We start from the raw sequence: 21,865 nt of genomic DNA, 5'->3' as shown, positions 1-21,865 counted from the left end.
ATTTTACAAAATTATCCATAAAACATATTTTTCTACTAGATAAAGAACCTAATTGCTACATTAGAAGACTAATACTTTTCAAAAGCAGGGTGCTCATTCTTCTTCTTATATTCTCAATATATTTCTAATATTTGAGTTGGCTCTTTCAACTCATATGGATGGGTATATACTATATAGGATTATTCGCCGTATTTTAATTTTTTCTTTTTCAAACCAAACCAATATTACAGTTTTTGAAAAATTCAAAACCAAACTACAGTTATTCTAAATTTGTCTAAGTAATTATTCAATTTTTTACTATTTTTTTTTCTATTTATTAAAGTTTATAATACATACATAATAAAAAAAAAATTAAAACAATATTAAGTAAACATCAAAATTCTACTTAACATTATTCTCAGATATCATCATTTCATTACAAAAAACACATGAAATATATATAAAAGAATTAGATGATTTGATTTAGTTTGATCTCCTAACAAGAATTCCAAAATTGTGATTGAACTAAAGAATTACAAATTGTCTAGATTGACCGTGTGTATACATACATAAAATCGATTTGATGAAATTAATTTGTTGAAACCTGAATGAATAAAGTTCAAAATTAGTATATGCATATATAAATATACAATCATAATTAAGTTCAAAATAAAATGGACTTACACAAATCCAGATTTTGGTAGGATTAGATCCCATTAGATATCGATATCGTTAGGTGAGAATCGTTACGTTGCTAGAGCATTAAACAATGTTGATTATTTATTTTTATTTTTATTTTCCAAAAAGTAGAATAATAATTTATTCAATAAAATTTTGTTAGATTTGTTTATACTTCATGTGCACTTAGTTTCATTCAAACCATAGTCCAAATAGGAATAATAAAAAAGAAATTAGAATTTTCAATGAAAAAGAATTAAGGTCAGTTAGAGCAGAGGTAGCAAAGCATGACCACAAAAGTCAGATATTGAAGAAGAATTATTTACAATAATAATAGTCAACAATCAGCATTTTCTTATTTTATACTAATAATGTTCATGACTATTAATAAAACCTTGGTTATTGTTTTTATAGTTGACGCCATTGTAAAACAGAAAAAGAAAAAAAAAAATGAATCAGCTTGCCATTTTTGATAGTGGTCAAATATATGTGACATTATGAAAATACGATTATATATTCTAACAAATACTTAATACTGCCTTTAAATGGCACCAAGAATTTTGTAAATTTATTTAATTTACCAAACTTATACTCAAATGCCAAATATTCTCCAACAAAAAGTCCATACTTTAGGTCGGTTCTTTTAATATGAATGTCTTTTTTCCAAATTAAATTCAACACTAAACCAAACAATTGAACGTTACTCTTCTTTAGGAGTAGAATTTGTTGGAGCAGTTTGACTGGCAGCCCAAATACCTAATAACAATCTTATTAACTTGGAAAGCAATTGGTTAGAGGTAATGAAATGAAATAGAAACTTTTTATTTAGTTGCATTTTAAAATACTAAAATAATTTCATTCCGTTCTTATGTTTGTGTTTTCATTCCTCCCAACCAAACACCATACACCATCTTACATGTATCACCACCTTGTTATTACTTTTTGGTAAGTTTAAGTGAAGTAGCTAAGGACTAGTTGGTTGCTAACAAAATTGGCTAATGTTTGAATTTGAAAATAGTTAAATTTGATGGGAAATTCAACTGCAGTTGTCATATGGACTAGAAAGAAATATAGTTGTCTGTTGGTGCAAAACCTTATAACAAAATGAAATGAACAGTTATGTGACCTGCAATGAGCGGGCCCGCGCAGCCGCTTTCTCGAGTGCTTTGAGTCTGTTAGCCTCCATTCGGGCTTTCTGTTCTTCTGTGATCTCATTTTCTTTGGAGTTACTAGCATTGTCTTTGGGAACTTGGTTTGGTAATTCTTTTGCAGAAACTATCTCATGGTGTAAGTTCTGGGAAGGTTCCTACAAATAGATAACAAGGAACAAAACAATCATTATGTGATAATCGAAAAGAAATTACTCCCAATCAAAAACCAAGCATAAGATATTACATATGGAAGTTTCACTAATCATGTCAGCTTCAAATCTCAAGTAAGACATCATATCTACAATAACTTTATTGAAAAACAAAAAAGTAATGTTCAAGATATTCAAGATCCTATCTTTAAATGGAAAGTACCAAGTAGTTTTATTCAGTAAAAGCAGAGCACTCACAAGCACTTTCTGACATAATTATGAAGCAACTAAAATAAAAAGACAATTTCAATAATTTTACAGAAGAAAATATACGTACTTCAACAGCATTATCAAAAATATCCCGAAACATGTCCTCCTGTATACTGTCATCATCATGGTTCTTTGAAGTGGATGCTTCCTTTTGATGCTGTACCTCTTCAGGATTCATGGCTTCTACAGATATTGGAAGAATCAGTCAGCATTCAACTAGGGAACCCTCAATATTATTTGTTCCATGTCTAACATGTTGATAAATTTTAAGTATATCAGGTAACAAAAAAAGCAAGTGAAATCTAAGTTCAGATGGATCCAGTTTAGGTTTGAATGTTTGGAGTTTCGCTATCATGTATCTATGCTTGTTCAAAATGCTAAGTTTCATTTTGAGGCATATGCACCTCGAGGCGAGGTGGTAAAAAAAATTTGAGGCTATGCCTCAGCTGCTGTCATTGCGGCATACGCCTCACACTCATGAGGCGCACACCTCTGAGATGATGTGCACTAAGGCGCATGAGGTGCACGCCTCAACAGTGGGCAGTTTTTTTGTGCTAGGGCTGTTGTTTTGTGGGCTGATTTGGGCCTTTTCTAAAGCTTTTCTAATAGCTGTTTTCAGACTTTTAAATGACTGTCTTTTAAACAGATTACTAATAGAGAATGATAGGAAAATATAGCCCTAAAACCCTAACCCTCTCATACGGCTTCTCTCATCTCTCTCCTTCTCAGTCGAGTTCCTCCCTCCTCAGTCCTCATCAACCTCATGCGTATATGTCCTCTTTAAATGTTTAGAGCTTCAACCATTTTTTGTTTGAAAATGAACCTTTTATGAATTTAGTTTATGATTACAAATTAAAAATTAACATTGACTTGGCTGTTTATCCCATGAACTATTTTTACCTTCCTACAGCTTAACACATTTATTGGTTCAACGTTTACACCAACCAGATGGAAAATAAAGAAATCAAGAAATAGAACTTCAATAATCTCCATCTACATTAACTTGATCTGGTAAAACACCTAAATCCAGCCCCAAAACTCTTTACAGAGCACAAAAGTAACGAAATACCATGACAAATTTATGGATCATCATCTTACTACCAAGTGTTGATATACAAAACCTCTCTCTCTCTTTCGTTACCATGCTCATCTTTATTTTTAAGACTTAACAAGTAACTTTCATGAATTTTATGACTTTGTTATGAAATTATGTGTTGTTTGTTCTAAATTTTATGATATTTTATGATGTTTTTCTTCCTATTCTTGAGGTGTACGCCTTGATACGCCTCGTGGGACTAAGGGAAAATGCCTCAGTACCCAATTCCGTTTTCCAAAAATTTGGGGGCGGCTAATGGTTTAGATTGGTGCTACTACAGAATCAAAGCATGACTGTTAAAAAAGACCATTTGGAGATGTAATAAGTTAATTTTATTTCTGAAAAAGTGGTTAATTTTATTTCTGAAAAAGTAACCTGACTCAAAAAAGAGAAAGCTCAATGGAGAAGAAAAGGGTCATCTACCATCCAAGAAAGAAAAACATACCTAATTTAAGCTAATAGGAACTCTCAAAATATCAGCCAAGCACACTCACAAACAACACCAGAAAACTCTCTTTATTTCTCAAACCCTAGCCTCAATTAGAGAAGCCAATTCAAGATAGCGAAATCTCCCAAGAGTCTAAAACTAATTACTTTCCCACTGAAAACCAACTACTTATACTCAAACTAACTACTGCTCTAAAAGAAACATAACAACCTACAATACAACTCCTAACAGAACATAACCACTAACACACTAAGCTAATAACAACTTAGATATTAGTTAGTTATCCCTCTTCTCACATAAGTGAACCTCATTGGAGATCTATCATAAGCTCAACGTTCTATCTGTTTAATAAAAAAGCTGAAAAAATTTAAGGCCAGATTTTAGATCCCAAAAAATGCAAAGGATTCACAAATTAAATCAGCTTTATTACTCTTGTCAATAACGATAAACAAGTAATTAATAAATTCATATTCACTTAGCTGAGAGAAAATGGAATTTCATGAGAGAAATCTTGCTCAAGTATTGCCATCATACATTGCAAGGTATTATATGTTTGTTTTTTAACGCCGGGCTAGATGATAAAAAAAAAATATAAAATACAGTCTTGATTCCATCAAATACATACAAGCAATAATCTTGGTATCAATAATTCTGAAATCAATAATCAGTAGATACTGGGATCATAAATCTAATTTGTAATTATTTTAGGAGTAAATTTACAAAGCAATACTCCTACTAACCTACCATCTTGGAATTTTTATTAGTGATCTTATATTATGTGAGAATTCAAAGGCGCTAGTTTACTAGGTGAGCTAAATATATATGACTAGCTATGAACTGCTATGAATTCATCAACTAATTTACTCTCTTATTCTTTTCTATTTCTCTCTTCCCCTCTTTTCCTCACTGTTTCCCCTTTTCATTTTTCATGTCTAGCATTATGAAGTGTTCCATATTATGAGAAGGATAAAAGAATACCTTCCGTATCATGCTGAGCTTCTTTGTCAACTGGCGGTTCGTGCAATTTTGCTGGGTCACCTCCATTTGCAACTCTCTCTCTTAGTTCTCTAAGACATGTCTACTTGACAAAAGAGAATTATTGTGTGAGCACACACAGACAAATATATAAATTAAAGCTAAATGAAAGGTAAGTAGCATGTAAAAAGATATCCTAGAACGGATTATGATGCATGAAAGGAAAATTTATACCATCCACAATATTTAAAAGGAGAAGCTGCTATACAGATAGATAAAAGGTTTTATTTACTATAATGCTACAGAAAGAAATCATATAGTATAAGGTTTCAGGTAAAACTAAAATGTTTAAATCAAAACAAAATTGGGTAAACAAGTTTCTCAAAAAATGTTACAGAAGCACATTTACAAATTTCAATCACTTAAATTGCAGGATTTAATACCATTCTCAGCCACCTAAATTGCAGAATATAACTATCATTAGCCCTTTGCTTTATTTATTTATTTATTTTATTTATTTATTATTTTTTTTTCTTTCTATTTTAGGCTAAATTGTTTAGCTTCCTGGCCTGTAGAAAAGTGAACATTTGAATATCCAGTCCAACAATAATATAGAGAAGGAAGAAAAACTCAAGCCTATTTTCCAGACAAGTCCACAGAAGAAATCAACCCCAAACCTCAGGTTGATAAGTACTATATCATAGTAACTAGAGAGCATTGAAGATTAAACGAGAGAGCTCAGAATATGACTTGCAATCATTAAAAGCAGAAGCAACTAAATAAGTGAAGATGGAATTTAAATTCTCTGTGAGCCTTGAAAATGAGTTTTGAGAACACATTAAACACGCTCTGAAAAAAAAAACAAATGAATCGTGTAACCAAATAGGGAAAATATTAAGACTTCATCACCTTTACATGTTTCGTAGTTGCAACTTGTTCCACCTTATTAACGAACTGATCAAATGGAAAATAGGGAATCAAACGAGAGTGCCAATCACTATACATCCCAATTAGGCTCCCCAAATCACCAACCTGCAATACAGAATCAACAACAAGAAGATTCAGGCATTCAGCAACTAAAATTCAAATCAGACAGTTACCTTATTCCTTTTACTTCAACGGAGAAATTTAAATTATTTAAAAACAAAGTCTACCACAGTCTATTAGGTTTGATTATCAAATGAAGTAATAGCTTAGGCAGGCCTTGGATTCCAAGACTGGTCAAACTCAACTCAAAAGGTCACTCTTTCACTCCATTTAAATGAAATTAAACGAACTAAAAATCTATCTGAATGAGTTTCATGCTAATGGAGGCTATCTCAAGTTAGGTGGGCGAGTGTGTCAATCACTAATGTTCAAAATAAAAGTGACGATCAAAAGTTGCTACTTACGTATGATCAAACAAACTAAACCTAAAATTTAAGATTCAAGATTAAAGACAACTGCTTGAACAGTAATAAAGCACATAAGTTTCAATGAAAACCCAATTTCAAATAGCGTGAAATTGAAAGAGGGAAAAACCTCGTGACCGCGTCCGCGATACTTAAAGGAGCGAGGGAAGTGACGAAGGACATAGCCGAGACCATCGTCGGAAAGAAATAGCTGAGGGGTGAGCTTGGGCCTTGTCCTCGGAGCCGAAACCTTCTTGGGTTTAGCCGCAGGTTTGTCGGTGAATCCCGTTCTAAAAGCAGCAGGTCCAGAGCCAGAGCCAGATCCAGAAGTGAAGGGGGTTTTGGATTTGGAAGAAGGAGGAAGATCGGGATTTGAATTGTTGGAAGAAGGGGCTGAGGGACAGTCGCGGGACCAGTGACCAGGTCGGCCGCACTTGTAGCAACCCGTCGGAGCTGCCGTATCCTTCTCCATTTTCAGATTGTATCAAACTATGAATTGAATTGATTTTCTTCTGCGAAATCAAATTCAATCCAATCGGTGCCTTTTTCTTCTTTTTCTGTTTTTTCTTTGGCGGGAAAAAGAGGAGGGAAACTAATTATTGGACCGATCCATCTAGTTATGTAACATAATGGGCTTTGGCCCAATAGATAATTATTGGGAGGGGAGGCTTTCTTTCCACGGGTAAGTTGAAAAATACTACTTTTATTAATTAATTAATTAAATTTACCTCTAATTTTATATTTATTTCAAACATACATCTTTTTAAATGTATTATACCCAAAATACCCTGATATAAGAGAGTCACATGGAGAGTATCTTGAAGTGACATGGGCAAATTGGTACAATGTTTAAGAAAAGAGTTAAAAATGATAGACTTTAAAAAAGAGGATAAAAATAAAAGAGGACAATATAAAAATAGTATAAAGTGTAATTTCCTCTTCTTTCCACCCTTTAAAAAAAGAGAAATTTACATAGTATACTAACTTTTGCTATTTTCTTACAAAAATACTGTCAGACGGTATTTTTTACTTTTGTATTGTGTTTTTTAATAAGTTTCATACTGCAGTATACTATGTTAAGTTTTCACTGGTGTTCTACTGGTATTTTACTAATGTTCTACTGTTGTGTTTGAGTTGTTCTGCTTTGTGTTTTACTGGTATTTTATAAAAACACAGTATTTTTGAAAAAATTTCTGTGTGATAGTATTTTTGTAAAAATTAACCAAAATTCTAGTATTTTTGTAAGTTTTTCTTAAAAAAAAAGTAAATTAGACTCTATATCCTTTTTATATTATTATTCTCTTTTATTTTTACTTTCTTTTTTAAAGTTTACTATTTTTATCTCTTTTTTAAACACTTTACCGATTTTACCCCTATCACCTTAATATACTCTACACGTGACTCCCTTATGTCAGGGTATTTTGGGTACAACACATATAAAAAGAGGTATATTTCAATTAAATATAAAATTAGAGGTAAATTTAGTTAATTGATAAATAAAAGAGGCATTTTCAATAAATTCCTTATATTTTTATAAAACTAACTCAGAAAAATAAAACTTACAATAATTCCAAATCAAGCATTCTAAAATATGTGATCTCTCCGGTGGTGCTACATGAAGTTTGGCTTTGTTTTCTGACCACTCCACGGTTGGGGGTGGAAGGTACCATGGGAAGGAGTAGAGATGGTAATTTAACCGCCTTATCCTATACAGGTAAGTATAGGGGTTCTTAATTGGGAGGGTAGGGCTATTTACAAAAATATGGGAAAATAAAGATAAGTTTTGATATATATGGCATAAAAACTTAATTACACTAAATATGGCATTTTTTTAAAAAACTTACAAATATGGGAAAAAGTCTTGAGGAATGCCATAAAAAACTTTAAATTTGTGTTTCTTTTTATTTATTTTTTCTTTTTTTAAAAAAATAAAATACTAAAATAAATAAAAAATGATCTCAACTATAGATATTATTTTTTTTTACAGAAATTAAACTTGTTTTTTTTTATTTAAACTACTATTTTTTTTTTCTTTGTTTTTTTGTTAAAAACTAATTTTTTCATTAAAAGAAGCAGAAAAAAAAAACTAGTTTCATCAACATCATCCTGAAGAAAAAATAATATAAAAAATTATAATCTAAAGATAATATAAACTTTAAAAATCAGTTTCATCAACATTGAAAGAAACTATTAATTTCATTAAAAAAATAAAAAAAAATAGTTTCATTATGTTATTAGAATTTTTTTTCAAGTTATTTTTTTTATTATTTTGTTTCTAGGTTGGAAACTTACACTTATATTTTGTTATTAAATTATTGGTAGGCATTATGTGTTGTTTTGATTATATTTGTGATTAGTATTTTTTTTTTGTATATTTGTGTGTGTATGTTTTTATTTGATTGTCTGATGAAACTGGTTTCAATTAACTTTATTATTAACATTTGTATTTTGTTATGATTTTTTATAACGTCAAAACTGGTTTCACATGTTGAATCTGATTTCACAGGTTTTAACTGTTCTGTAATGGGGTTGCTCAATTTTTATGATATTATTATATATTTTTTAGTTTGTATAAAACCAGTTTTATTATTGTATGATATTTGAACAACAATTTTTATTTTATTTTAATTAATCAGTTTCTGACACACATATTATTTTATTATTTTCATAACTGGTTTTTTTAAGTAACTAGTTTTTATAACTATTTTTTTTTATTGTTGTTCATAATTGAGTTTTATTCAATTTTTTATTAATTTATTTCAAGAAACTGGTTTTTATTTGTTTGTTTTTATTTTGGTTGTTTTACTAACTGGTTTCTCACATTCCACTGTTTTTTTTTTTGTTATTCTTTTATGGTTTTTATTGCACTTTTGTCTCTTTAATTTTCTTTGTTTCTTTTTTTTCTCTTTGATTTTAATTTATGATTCTCTTTGTTATATTTGTTGCATATTGTATGTTTAAATTAACTCTAATTTTTGAGCAAGCAAATAAAAAATTAAATGCCAAAATAAAGAATGAAGTTAAAAGTTTGATTATTAGGTATTGAGATAAAATTTATATGTTCGAAACTGGTTTTTAAATTTAGTATCGTTAATTTGTAAAAGTTTAGTTATTAGGCATTGTGTATTTTTTATTATGTTATTGATGAAACTATTTTTTTTTTTGCCTCTTTTAATGAAATAATTCGTTTCTTTTAATATTGATGAATCTGGTTTTTAAAGTTAGTATCGTCTTTAGATTGTAATTTTTTTCATTATCTTGTTGATGAAACTATTTTTTGTATTCTTTAAATGAAATTATTAGTTTCTTTCAATGTTGATGAAACTAGTTTTTAAAGTTTGGATTCTTTTTAGATTATGATTTTTTATATTGTTTTTTTTATTTTCAGGATGATGTTGATGAAACTGGTTTTTTTTTTCTGCTGTTTTTAATGGAATAATTAGTTTTTAACAAAAAAAAAAATAGTAGTTTAAATAAAAAAACAAGTTTAATTTTTGTAAAAAAAAAAATGAAATATAAAAATGTACACTTATTATATATATTAAGAGAAAAAAATTAGGTTGAGAAAAAAAATTAAAAAAAAAAAGAGACACAAAGAGAAATTAGAAAAAAAAAATAGAGAGAGATAAGCGAAAGAAAGAAAAAAAAAAGTAGGAACTGACTTAAAAGTTGAAAAGAAAAAAGAGAGCCAAAATTGACTAAAAAATATATAAAAAAGACAAAAAAAAAACTTTTTGAAGTTTCAATTAATAAAAGTATAAAAGTAAAATGTTCTTGTCAAATTAAAAATGTAATGTTTGAAAAAAAATGTACTATTTGGTGTAAATTTTTTAAATAAAAAGAAACCCTAAAATCTAAGTGTAAAATAAATTAAAAAATAAATAAAACTAATTAAGCTAAAAACAAAAACATAAAATATGAGATTGGATAATAAGTTTATAAAAATATGGCATATCAAATACCATAAAAAATTTTAAATGTGAAAAAATGCCATAGAAGAGTGGCAAACCTAAAAATGCCATATTTTTCTAACTTTGTTATGAAATCCCATATTTCATGTAAATTTCACTAATTGGGATGGGACGGAAGTGAGGGACATCGCCGCTCATCCCAGAATATTTAACGGCATAATTACTTAAGTTGCATGACAGTTCTTAATTAGTCCAAATTATTAAATTATTATTTTTTTATTTAAAAATTTATTTAAATATACCAATAAAAACTTCACTTCACCCTAGTTACCCAAGTTTTAGACTCTTTTGTACTATGCAGATTTAGTGCGGGTTTTTTTTTTTTCTTGACCACTTCTTTTTGGTTTAGTTTCTCTATCATATTTTGTAGCTTTGGGAAAAATAAAAAATAAATACAAAACAAAGGGTGAAAAAGAAAAAACATTAGAAAGACTAATGAAAACTAAAAGTGGGAAAGATAAATTTACAAATTACATATTACTATAAGAGAAAGGAAGTGTGATTAAAGGCCTAATAATCAGGGATGGAAGCAAAACGATATCCATTGGCACCTCTGTATGCATAATATGCAATCCTTGTCTCGTAAAACCCTGTTCACCAAAATTTCACTCAGACCAACTTTTATACATAAATACTATTGTGGAAGTTAGTTTAGTTAGTTAGACATTTGCCACATCAGCAGCAAAATCAGCTAATTGGGATTTGTTTAGTTCATTTTCAGTTCTTGGACAAAACTTTGTCTCAGTTTTGCAAAGGAGTTTTAATCTCCATTGTTGTATAACTGAGCTCATGTATTTAAGATTGATTAATTAATAAAGATTGCAAGCCATATAACATTCCACTACAGTGAAACTTGTTGAGCTAAGAATACCACTTTAAACTACAGTAATTCTTTGTTTGAATTACTTTCTAATATCTTTTTGACAAGACAGACATAATGTACAAATCTACAAAAGTAAAGACTTAGTTAGAATGATTAGACAAGTGACTTAGTAAAGTGTTTGGTTTGATACCTGGGAGGAAGGTTAGAATGCCAAGTGTTAAGAGGCCATAGGCTTGAGACCTCTCTCCACCCATATGACCAGTAAAAATGAAGAAAGAAAGAAAAAGAAGGATTGAGCCAAGAAAGAGCAAGAAAAGAGCCAGAGCTATGGATTTCCAAGGGATTTTATCACAGCCTTTTGGAGAGTAATAATCAAACCCACTCTCATGTTCTCCTCCAATATCATTACCATTATCATTATAATCATCATCATTATGGAGAAGGCTATATTGAATACTCCTTCGTCTGGTTGACATACCCACCAAACCAATGTCAAAGTAAGATCTGTAATAGGAAAAAAAAATACCCTTTTTTAATAAGATAATAATACCAAACATATGCATTTGAAAAAAACCATGTTTGGCACACAATACTACAAATCTACTGTTATATCTAGTTTAATCATATAAAAAGAAAAAGGGTTTGTAGATGACTGAGAAAGAAGCAAAAAAAAATCATTCCTTTTACTAATTATGTGAAAAATCCCCAAATTTTGTGACACAAAGAATAACTAAGATAACTACACACATGAATATAGGAAACTGGAAAAGGAATCCTCAAAAACTTCAAGCCACTAACAAATTGAAAGAACTAAACTAGAATTGACATTTGGAGACGAAACAAAACAAGTTAGATTTGTACAGATTAGGAAATTTAAGAGAATTTAGGGTTGATAGAATCTCATATAGGAATCTAGATAGAAGAAAGCTCACCAGGAGGAATTTCAGGAAATCAGTCTTGCAGCTAAGGAAATACAGCAAAGAATAGTCTTGAGTCTTGTTGTTGCTTATCACTTCATTGAAATGGTTTTGAACCCACACAATAATATGGGCTGAAATAATTAGACTAGAAGAAAAGATTAGGATAACGGTTTCTTCAATCTTGACCGTTAAACTAGTTGGGTTGTTACTTTATCAGAATTAAAATAATAATAAAAAAATATAAGAGTAAAAAACATGACTATTTTTTTTTGAAAGGAAATTAATTATTTGTAATGTAATTTTGTTGAAAATTGAATTGCTATAGTAGTCTTATAATTTGGTTTGACTCATTGTTATGTAACATATGCAACATCTTAATTTCTTTAGTAGCAACAAAATGAATCATCCAACAGCATGAACCTTATTGGGTGAATCATCAACTAATAGTCCACCCCAAAACAACATTGCTTCAACCAATGCTCATCCAATTGAAAACTGCAAGGATTAGGTGCTTTAAACTAAAATGCTACTTTGTCTTTAGTTGCTCCACATGAATCGTGATGGAAGACATCCAATTGGATGTAAGTGGGGTTTTTATCAACTACTTGGTTTTGGTTTCTCATAAACATTTAATCCAGTGGTGAAACAATGCCATTTTAAAGGGCAAGTTGAGACTGGTTTGACAAGCTTGTTAATGACCTAATCACTTTTGGGTATGTTTACTACAATAGGAAGATTCATAAGACACAATGTCCTATCTAGCTTAATGAACTTTAGATATATTCAGAAAGAAAATAAAGTATAGATATCAAACAAACATTACACTTATGCATCCAAGAGGGAATGCTATTATCAAATTTTATATATATGAACATACATAATCCTCATTTTAGGACACAATTAGTCAATTACTAGGGAAACACATCCCACCCCATTTACATTTTCTTTTTGGATGTTATAAGCTTCCATCCTCAAACACTTGACCTATATATATAAATTCCAATTCAACAAATTAACAAACTTGTTGACTTAAAAATCAAACCCTTTTCATGACTTAATAATATAAGTTCTCAAAATTTCAGTAATTATATACAACATTTTCCCGTCTAAATGCCACAGCAACGACATCAAACTAGGTGGTGGGCATCTTTTTTTTAAGAGTTCACAGACCAATCATAATCCTTGTATGAAATACTAACAGGGCCTCCATCACTTAGAAGATGCGACAAAAGACCAGCTTTAGTTGCATTCAAGTAACTCATAAGCCACTTCAAGATTTCTTTCTCTTGTCCAAAATCAGAGCTGAACCTGAAACACAAGACATTATGCCAAGATTAACATAACTTTATTATTCATTTCTGTGTTGATATAATGATGAAATTAATGAAAAAAATTTGCTTACCACTTGATGATTCGGGTGAGATGAACCGTTCTCTTATCCAAATCAACCTCCATTCCAATACCCTGAAAGAATTCTCTTGCGGCGGTTCTTAATTCAGTTTCGATTCCTTGAGGTGAGAAGAACTTAACTGTGGGGCTTGACTTCGTCCCATCACATAGTCCAAAGTGAATCAAAGGATTTACTTTAGGAAGAACAAGCTAAAATTTTAAAAATAGTAAACATGGCATGAGTACATATATCCCGAATCTACAAACATTTTAAAATAGAAAATCATAATGTATAATGATGCTGGTAAATGTTGTTTTTACCTCTAAACGATTGTCTCCGGAACCAAAAGGCTTAACCAAGGAATAAGGAGGCCTGCGGTTGTTTCTTATAATTCCATTTTTTATGGTACTAAGTGAATAGGGATGTCCACCGACTATGTATTGGAACTCGGAGAAGAATTTCCTATCCATTATTCCTTCTGGGCTTCCTGACCTTATGACTGCATGGATCACCATGGCATTGTACAAGTTAAGGAAGAAGGCTAGCCTCTGTTCGGTTGTGAGGTCTACAAGGTTTATCCGGTGCAGCCCTTGGGTTAAGTTTACATATCTGATATCAGGAGAGAAAGAAAAAAGGAAGACAAGTTTAAAGAATTGTCAATATGATATTTATTTTATTACAAAGGAAAAAGGAAACATAATTAAAAATCTCACCTCCGGAATTCCTCACTGTTGCTTATGCCAATATAATCAACACTGCGTCTGTCATCAGAAGCATAGGCCTCAAGTATTGCAGACATAATTTTGGTGAGCTTTTCACCAACTTGGGCTGCAGGCTTGGGCTGATCATCATTTGTCGATCCCCGGAAGTTGAAGCATTTGGGAATAAACGGTTCATGTTCAAGGAAGCGGTAGAAATGGTTTCCATCTTCAAAATCATTTTCTCTGCATAAATATGTAACAGAGAAACATGAATGACTACTGAATGTTTAGTCTCTAAAGAATGACTTCCAGGGCAGGAGAAATTTTCTTACCCAAAGACGTGATGGATGAAGTGCTTTTTGGCAAGCTGCTTTCCAATCTGAACAGCCTGCAGGTGTTGTAGCATAAAATTTAATTTCAAAACGATAAAATGTAATAAAAGACATAAATGAGACTCTTACAAGTTATAATCAAGCAAAATAAGTTAAGTTTTTACATTTGAGGAAGCCAAACGCTGCTCCTACTTTAATAAATAAAGATTTCAGTATGCAGTATTTATAACACTAAAAATCTATAAGCTTTGGTTACAAAAAGGGGATCATGTGGTTACAAAAAGCTTTGGTTATAAACTTTAAAATTTATATTAAAATGCATATTTTTCTAAACGATTATGTATTTGACCCCTTTCATTTTTTTTATAATCTTTAGGCCCTCCTTGATCTTAGCTTCTGCCTCCATTCCCAAAGACAACACCACACAGACAAAACAGGGCCAAAACAAAAAATTTGCTTTGAGTTAACATTTGTGCCTAATCCCAACCATGCTCCACACATAAATATTTTATATTTAGACATGTATGTAATAATTAACATATTTTTCATGTATATAATAATTAACATATTTATACATGTATATAATAATTAACAAAAAGAAAGGCACATTTCAGAATCTTTTGACGTTATAGATTTTTAATGAAGTTATAAAGATTTGTGATGAGCTAATAGAAGTTTTAGAAAGCAGAAAGTAGTATGATCTTATCCCCTGGCTGCACAATTTATAATTGAGCCCAATTGAGTAATATCCCCTTTCTCAAAGTCCACATATTCCTGTACTTAAAAGGCAATAGATATCATGGCTGATAGAAAAGCGAAAGTCTGGCCATTTAAACAAACCCAATATGAAAGCCCATGTCAACGAAACATTTCTCATGTCATTTTTGAAACAATCTATATACTTAAATATTAGTTTCAATGACAAGAGAATTGCATACATCCCAATGGCTAACTCAGTTGTAGAAATTCATGATTTTATAAAATAAAATTAAAAAAATGTAAATAACATATATTAAAAGATAAAAAGGTTAATTAGAATAGATCGATAAGATAAATTAGGGTCAAAAGCTTTACGTGCAGCCTACTTAAACAAAGAGTGGTGGAATCTGCAGAGGATGTGGACAACTACTCACAAAATGTTATATACTTGCTTTCAATGATAATGATATTATGGGGCCCTTTGAATAGATTTCATTACGGAACCGTGTAAACTAAACTCATAGCTTCATGGGTCATGCAATGCAGACAAAGGTATGAACATATATATCCAAAATGGCCCACCAATTAATAATATTTCTTTTAAGACTTAAAATAAATAAAAATGACGTTTTATGAACATACATACCGGAATATATTATCCATCTTTAAGAGATCCGTAGACTTTTGTACTAATTAAAATATATATGTATATATCTATATGATGTAACTTGACTTATGGAAGCAAAACAACTAATTGCAATATAAATCTCGCCAGTTTGAGTGTCTTACTATTAATGTTTCACTGCAAAGGAAATTATAATTTTATTCACTATATCTTTTTTCTAGTGCCTTAAATGGCAAAATATAAACTATTTCAATTCAATTTTAAAACTACAGCAAAAGAAAAAGAAAAAAAGCGAGTAAAAAAGATATACAAAAAAGAAAAAGAAATCGTGCTTGTAAAGAAATTAATCTCATATCCTATATACTAGAAACTAAAACAATTAAAATTCTAATATCTGGATAATGGATATACAATAATCAAGTAAAGGTATTATTTGACCATAACAAAATTTGTCCATCAATAAGAAAGAATGATGGTGATCTTCCTTTACCTTTGATTTTTATCGTTGACACTTAATTTTTTTCTTTCTCAAATAGGTCTTTCCTATTCACATAAGCCATCACAAATATATAAACAATTTGGTGTCAAATCTATCTATCTATATATTTATTATATTTCAGATATGGCATACAACTAATTTGGTGTCAAATCTATATATATTATATTTCAAACTAAAAAAAATCATAAAAAGGCGAAAAGTTAAGTAAATATGCACCAAGAATAAAACTGTTCCAATTAAAAAACCAAGTTGATTTCAAAAAAAAAAAAAAAAGAAAAACCAAGTCTCATCATCACACTTTTGCACTATCCATAAACTTAGCTAGAGAATGAATTAAAGAATTAGTCTTTTTTTTAAAAAAAAAAAAAATCAAAGAATTAGTCATTCAAATGGCGTTAATGTGCTACTTTCCGAAAACAAATGTCGTTAATAATATGCATATACAAAATTGGTACAGAAAATATGCATATACAAATTATGTGCCATATAATTTATTTCTTTAGCAAAAAAAAATTATGTGCCATATATAAAAAGTCATTGAAAAAAAACCAAGCAACACAAAGTGCCAAATCAAGAACGGTTACATTACACGAGTCCAACAAATGAACAAATATGGTCCCCACGTACACGCTCTTAACGATAATTTCACTGACACCTACCCGTGAATGTAATCATCGTCCCAAAATCTATTCACAGCATACTCATCAACTTTTTTTGTTGTTTAAATTCTTACAAAATATATCAGATCATAAAATATCCATATATATATATATATGAGTCCTCAATCTGGGACCACACCAATATATCCTAGGAGTATAAGCTAATTCCCTAACTAATTTCATAGCATCTAATACCTATACATTTCAAGTAGGTTGAATCTGGTAACCAAATTAACAAAAATATATTATTTTTAATTTAATTTTTTATTCTAAAAAATGATTTATTATGGCTGGTTATCATTTCTCCTGCATGGTCCTCATCATTAATGTTTTTGCTAAGTTTATAATTTACTCCTCAATAGGTACCTAAAATATCTATATTTTAAATATTAAAATAATTAATAAAACTTAACTACACCGTTAGAAAGAACATTCAAAAATCGCCTTTTCTTTCTAACTGACAAAAGAACAAGCATAGATAAGATGACGTGTCCACTCCCGAAAATATTCCAATCTTTCGCGGTACACCGTAACGAATGGACTACTGACTTTAAAGCAATCAAAATCAAATTGGTCAACAAAACAAATCGGATTCAGAAAGCGACACCATAAGTTACGGTACACCCGCGACACAGAGGATAAGATTTCAGTGGGCGTACCTTTTTACGGCCACAGTCCAAGTGGTGGATGAGAGCTTCGACCATCTCACACCCGGCGAAACAGTTCTTAACAATCTTCATCTTCATCAGACGGTCCTGAATCGGCAATCTCTGCCTCAAAACCCTTACGATCCAGACAATCTCCTCCGTCGATTCTTCCTCTTCCTCGGGATCATCGTCGAATCCGTACACCGGCGGTGACGGTGCGTCGTCGGGACACTTTGATGCTACCATTTCCCGTAGTCTCCGATCGAAATCTCCGCTGTTTCTCAGTGAGTTCAGTGCGACCAAACCTCCGAAAAGCTTCTCGTTGAAGAAAATCTGAGGCACTGACGAGCTCCCCGTTCTTTCAACGAGCTCCTTCTCTCTCCTAGGGTACACGTCGATGTTAATTTCCACGAATTTCAGCCCCTTCTCCCTGAAAAATTGCCGGACGGCAGTACAATCACGACAATTAGACCTCGAGAAGAAGCTGATCCTGCCTTTGATGACTTCCTTGTCTTTTTTATTGTCGTCGTTCTTCAGCTTCACAACAACTCTAAGTCCAGATATGTTAAACTCAGACATCGCCGGCGACTTCGGTTCATCGAGATTTTCTTTAAACGACGAGAGCTTCTTAGCGATTGCAGCCGAGAAACTATTGCTTCTCTCCCTGATAAATTTCCCAATCGCTGGAATATCGACGGAGAAATTCTCCAGCGGTAAATGATCCAAAACGATGTCGTTCTTTACCGAAGGAGAGTCAAGAAGCCCCGGTGGTGCCTCGGGCTTCGGGAGCAGAGAATGAGGCTGGAGAATCTCAACATCGCAAATCATTTTCGCATCGCTCATCTTCTCCGATTCAAATTCCAGGGATTTTTCAGAATTAGAATCGGAAAACTTGTTTCCTTCTTGTCCGAGGGATTGGTCCTCTGTTTTGAGAACATTGATCGGTGAAGAATCCATTTTCAGAGAATGTAAAGTAAAGAGCTCAGAAACGATTCTATATAATATGAGTGAGTGAGGAAGAAAAGGACAAAGTATGGTAGAAGCGAAGAAAGCAAGGGGAGAATAGAATAGGAGAGACGATGATATCGGAGGAGGTTTTATGGAAAAAAACAAGGATCTTTGATTTGAAAGGGTTTAAGTTTTGACAAAGGGAAGAGGTCAAATCCAGTACTAGTAGTACCAGACGTTTTGACTGTTTTGTTACTAATGGGCCTAAATTGTGCCTCGCCGGCCCATATTTTGTGCCCACACTTCACTTCATCTTACCGTCTTATGCGCAAATAATTGTTATTATTACCCTTATTATTATTATTAAATAATATTAAGCAAATCCAAATTTACAAAAATCTCCTGCTAGTTTTTGTTATATTTTTTGGTGATTTTTCTTTCTAAAACTAAATCAAGAATATTTACTAACAAATTCTTTTAATATTTATAATTGTTCCACATATAATTTTAATTAAAGTGACACTAAAAATACTGTATAATTTTGTTGATTGTTGTAAAACTTATATTTTTTTTGATCATTAACTGTCAACTTAGAAATACGTGGAGATATATTATTAGACTATACATTAAATAAGCTAAAGAATATATCGCCACGTGTTTTTAATTTAGCACTTAGCATACTTTATTGTTACTTTTTTTATTAAGGTCATATGTATAATAATTATAAATGTGAAAAGAATTTTACTGTAAATATCTCATTAAATTATTAAGTGATTTTAAAAAATATATAACTATTAAGTGTAAAATTATAAATAAAAAAGTTGTTAAAAAAGAAAAGGAAGGAAATCTTAAAAATTATATATGTATGGATGAAACATAGAGATAATTAAAACTACTAGACTATTTTAGTGGTGGTAATAGTTCCGCAAAAATACTAATTAGCGTTAAAACGATGTATATTTTTTAATAAATCGGGGTATGCATTTGATTTGGGATTCAGTACTTGGAAACAAACCATTATGATCATATAATTGTCGTTGATATATTATTATTGATATAAAGATATACTATTTTTTGGAAGAATGTTTTGTTATGTTGTAACAGGTGGACCTTTGTGGTGGGGTTTATTGTTTGAATATTATTGCATTGCATTTAGTGAAACAAATGGACACATCTCTGAAAATGAAAATGAAAGAATGAATGAGTAATTAGGAAATTTTAGTAAAAGAAGAATAAAATAAAACAAGATATATAGAATGAAAATTTGGGGCCCTTTCAGAAAAAAAAAAATGGGGTCTTTTCTGGTAGAATTAAAGTGGCAAAATTCATGAGATGAGTGATTCAATTCAATGGCGTTGATGTAGGGAAAGAGAGAATACTTGGTTTGGTTTGATTTGATTTGTAATTGGTGCTATTGACACGGTAAGAGCTAGTGTACAAGATCAAAAATAACTATGCAACTTACAAGTATGAATGCATACGGCGTGAAAAATTAGCGGAAAATATTCTCCACCCTATTTCCGTTAAGAATTTTAATTCTCATTCTCATTTATTTTTTATTGAGAATGTAGCGACCCCCTCATAGATGCGGGAACGAGACAAAGAATTCCTTATAAAAAAAATAAATTTAAGGTGTCGTTTGATAATATTTTTATTTTCTAATTTTTTAATCACAAAACGAAAGTAAAATTTTTATTTTTAAGAATTTTGTTTTTGAAAAATAAAAATGCGTTCTGTAACAATTTTTGTTTTTCAATTTTGAAAATAGAAAACAAAAGTGTATTCTGTAAAGTTTATTTTTATTTTTTGATATTATTTAGACTTGGGGAGAGATTTTGATCCGGGTCTGGTCGAAGTCTTAAATATTAATTTAAAAAATTGTTTAAAAAAATATTGAAAGTGATTTTCTTTTGTTTTTAAAATTTTGATTCTCACTTAAAAAATCAAAAAATAAAAACAGTTTCATAAAATATGTTTTTAAAAAATATTTTCACTTTTCTAATTTTAAAAACAGAAAACTAATTAAAAAAGTATTACCAAATACCACCAAAAATTAATAATAAAAATTTAAATATTTAAAAATATTAAACTACATAAAAATTAAATATTACATATGATTTATTATTCAATAAATTAATAATTATCTAAAAACGCAATTTAAAATTCATAAAAAGAATATTAATATATTAAAAAAAATGCAAATACAAATTATAAATTATAAAAAATTATTAGAAATACAAAATAAAAAACTAAATGAGTCCTGTCGAGGCCGGGAGTGTGATCTCCGTTCCCGTCCCATTTAATATTTAGGGACAAAAAGTAATTCTCGCACCCGCCCTATTTTCCATTTAGACGAGGAAACAGCAGGCGCTCCATCCCACGAAAAAAAATGTGCATCTCCACTTACACAAGTGGCCTTAATTTATTTTTTGAAAATCCAAATAGTTATTCTAAGCTTAATTTACCACAAAGAATTACTATTATGTTTTGTTGGATTTTAAAAAATTTATAATGTAATTCTTCATATGCTATTTAATTATATGAATAATCATTATAACTATATGCTTATGTAATTAATATAAGTAAGAGTTTAATTTCAAAAAAAAATATATAAAAAATAAATTTACTTTTATATACTTCTATTATACTATTTTTACCAAATTTTTTATCAATACTAAGTTTTTTTACTGTTCTAAAAATAAATTAAACCAATCAATTACCATTCTCATTCTATAACATGAACAAGTAATATTATTCTATATAGATAACTATAATATAAAAATTTGTTAGTGAGAAATTTTCATTAAAATGTTTGGATAGTTAAAAATTAGCAAAACACATTCATTTTTGTATTACTCATCAAAGATCATCTATTGATGAGATTTGTATTAATTTTTGAACTTTTCTTATTTGTAATAACTAACTTGTCTGAATTAACCATCTAATGAAATTTTCTCTTATTTTTTAGGAAAATTATAGTAAATTGCCTCAAATCATAGGACTATGTTAGTTTATATCCTTATTTTAAAAAAATATATCAAATGATCCTAAATCATTTCAAAATCATTAATTTTTTTTTTTAGAATTAGAAGCAAATTATTTAAACATTATGGTATATCTATATTAGTTTTGTTAAAATCTTTTTTATTTAAAAGTTATGTCAGTTTTTTTAATTTTTTATGAGTTGTTTTGGGTTGTTGGTATATAGATTTTGTTGTAGGTATATTTCTATTTTGTTGTATAGTATATTATTCTTTTTAGATGATATTTATTTTTTATTATGATATGTATAATAGTGGTATATAATTTTATTAGCATAATAAAAATATTTTAATGTATGTATATAATTTTATTGTCATGCTACATATATTTAATTATTATTTTTATATTTTTTGATTTTATAATTAATTATTTTAAATAATATTTAATTAGTTTTTATTTATTATATACAATGGTCGTGGTATTTATACATTTTAATTATGGTATATAATTTGGTTAGTATAGTATAGTATAT

General features: G+C 29.9%; 3 protein-coding genes across 4 annotated transcripts; all 3 read right to left on the bottom strand.

The window, feature by feature from the left end:
• Positions 1 to 1,680: 1,680 nt before the first annotated feature.
• On the bottom strand, positions 1,681 to 6,729 carry LOC115721863 (uncharacterized). 2 transcript variants are annotated; one of them, XM_061104156.1, is made up of 5 exons: positions 6,268 to 6,729; positions 5,656 to 5,778; positions 4,750 to 4,849; positions 2,295 to 2,407; positions 1,681 to 1,963 (listed from the first exon to the last, which is right to left on the bottom strand). In XM_061104156.1, the coding sequence occupies exons 1-5, from the start codon at positions 6,607 to 6,609 to the stop codon at positions 1,775 to 1,777; spliced, it is 867 nt and encodes a 288-aa protein (XP_060960139.1). In that variant the 5' UTR covers positions 6,610 to 6,729; the 3' UTR covers positions 1,681 to 1,774. The 2 variants fall into 2 exon arrangements, with proteins under 2 accessions (XP_060960139.1, XP_030506815.2); XM_030650955.2 differs by having other exon boundaries at positions 2,295 to 2,410; positions 6,268 to 6,726.
• Positions 6,730 to 10,515: 3,786 nt separating this feature from the next.
• LOC115723128 (uncharacterized) lies at positions 10,516 to 12,034 on the bottom strand. Its single transcript, XM_030652556.2, has 3 exons — positions 11,864 to 12,034; positions 11,122 to 11,435; positions 10,516 to 10,698 (listed from the first exon to the last, which is right to left on the bottom strand). Exons 2-3 carry the CDS (start codon positions 11,405 to 11,407, stop codon positions 10,619 to 10,621), a joined length of 366 nt encoding a protein of 121 aa, XP_030508416.2. The 5' UTR covers positions 11,408 to 11,435; positions 11,864 to 12,034; the 3' UTR covers positions 10,516 to 10,618.
• A 642-nt stretch (positions 12,035 to 12,676) lies between these two features.
• On the bottom strand, positions 12,677 to 18,643 carry LOC115722971 (uncharacterized). The gene is made up of 6 exons (XM_030652362.2): positions 17,416 to 18,643; positions 14,275 to 14,330; positions 13,955 to 14,185; positions 13,562 to 13,850; positions 13,254 to 13,450; positions 12,677 to 13,159 (listed from the first exon to the last, which is right to left on the bottom strand). Exons 1-6 carry the CDS (start codon positions 18,358 to 18,360, stop codon positions 13,006 to 13,008), a joined length of 1,872 nt encoding a protein of 623 aa, XP_030508222.2. The 5' UTR covers positions 18,361 to 18,643; the 3' UTR covers positions 12,677 to 13,005.
• Positions 18,644 to 21,865: the final 3,222 nt, after the last annotated feature.

The sequence above is a fragment of the Cannabis sativa genome, chromosome 9 (genome assembly GCF_029168945.1).
Source record: "Cannabis sativa cultivar Pink pepper isolate KNU-18-1 chromosome 9, ASM2916894v1, whole genome shotgun sequence".
NCBI lineage: Eukaryota > Viridiplantae > Streptophyta > Magnoliopsida > Rosales > Cannabaceae > Cannabis > Cannabis sativa.
Note: the sequence above shows the minus strand (reverse complement) of the source record. Positions and strands in the feature narration are given on the sequence as shown.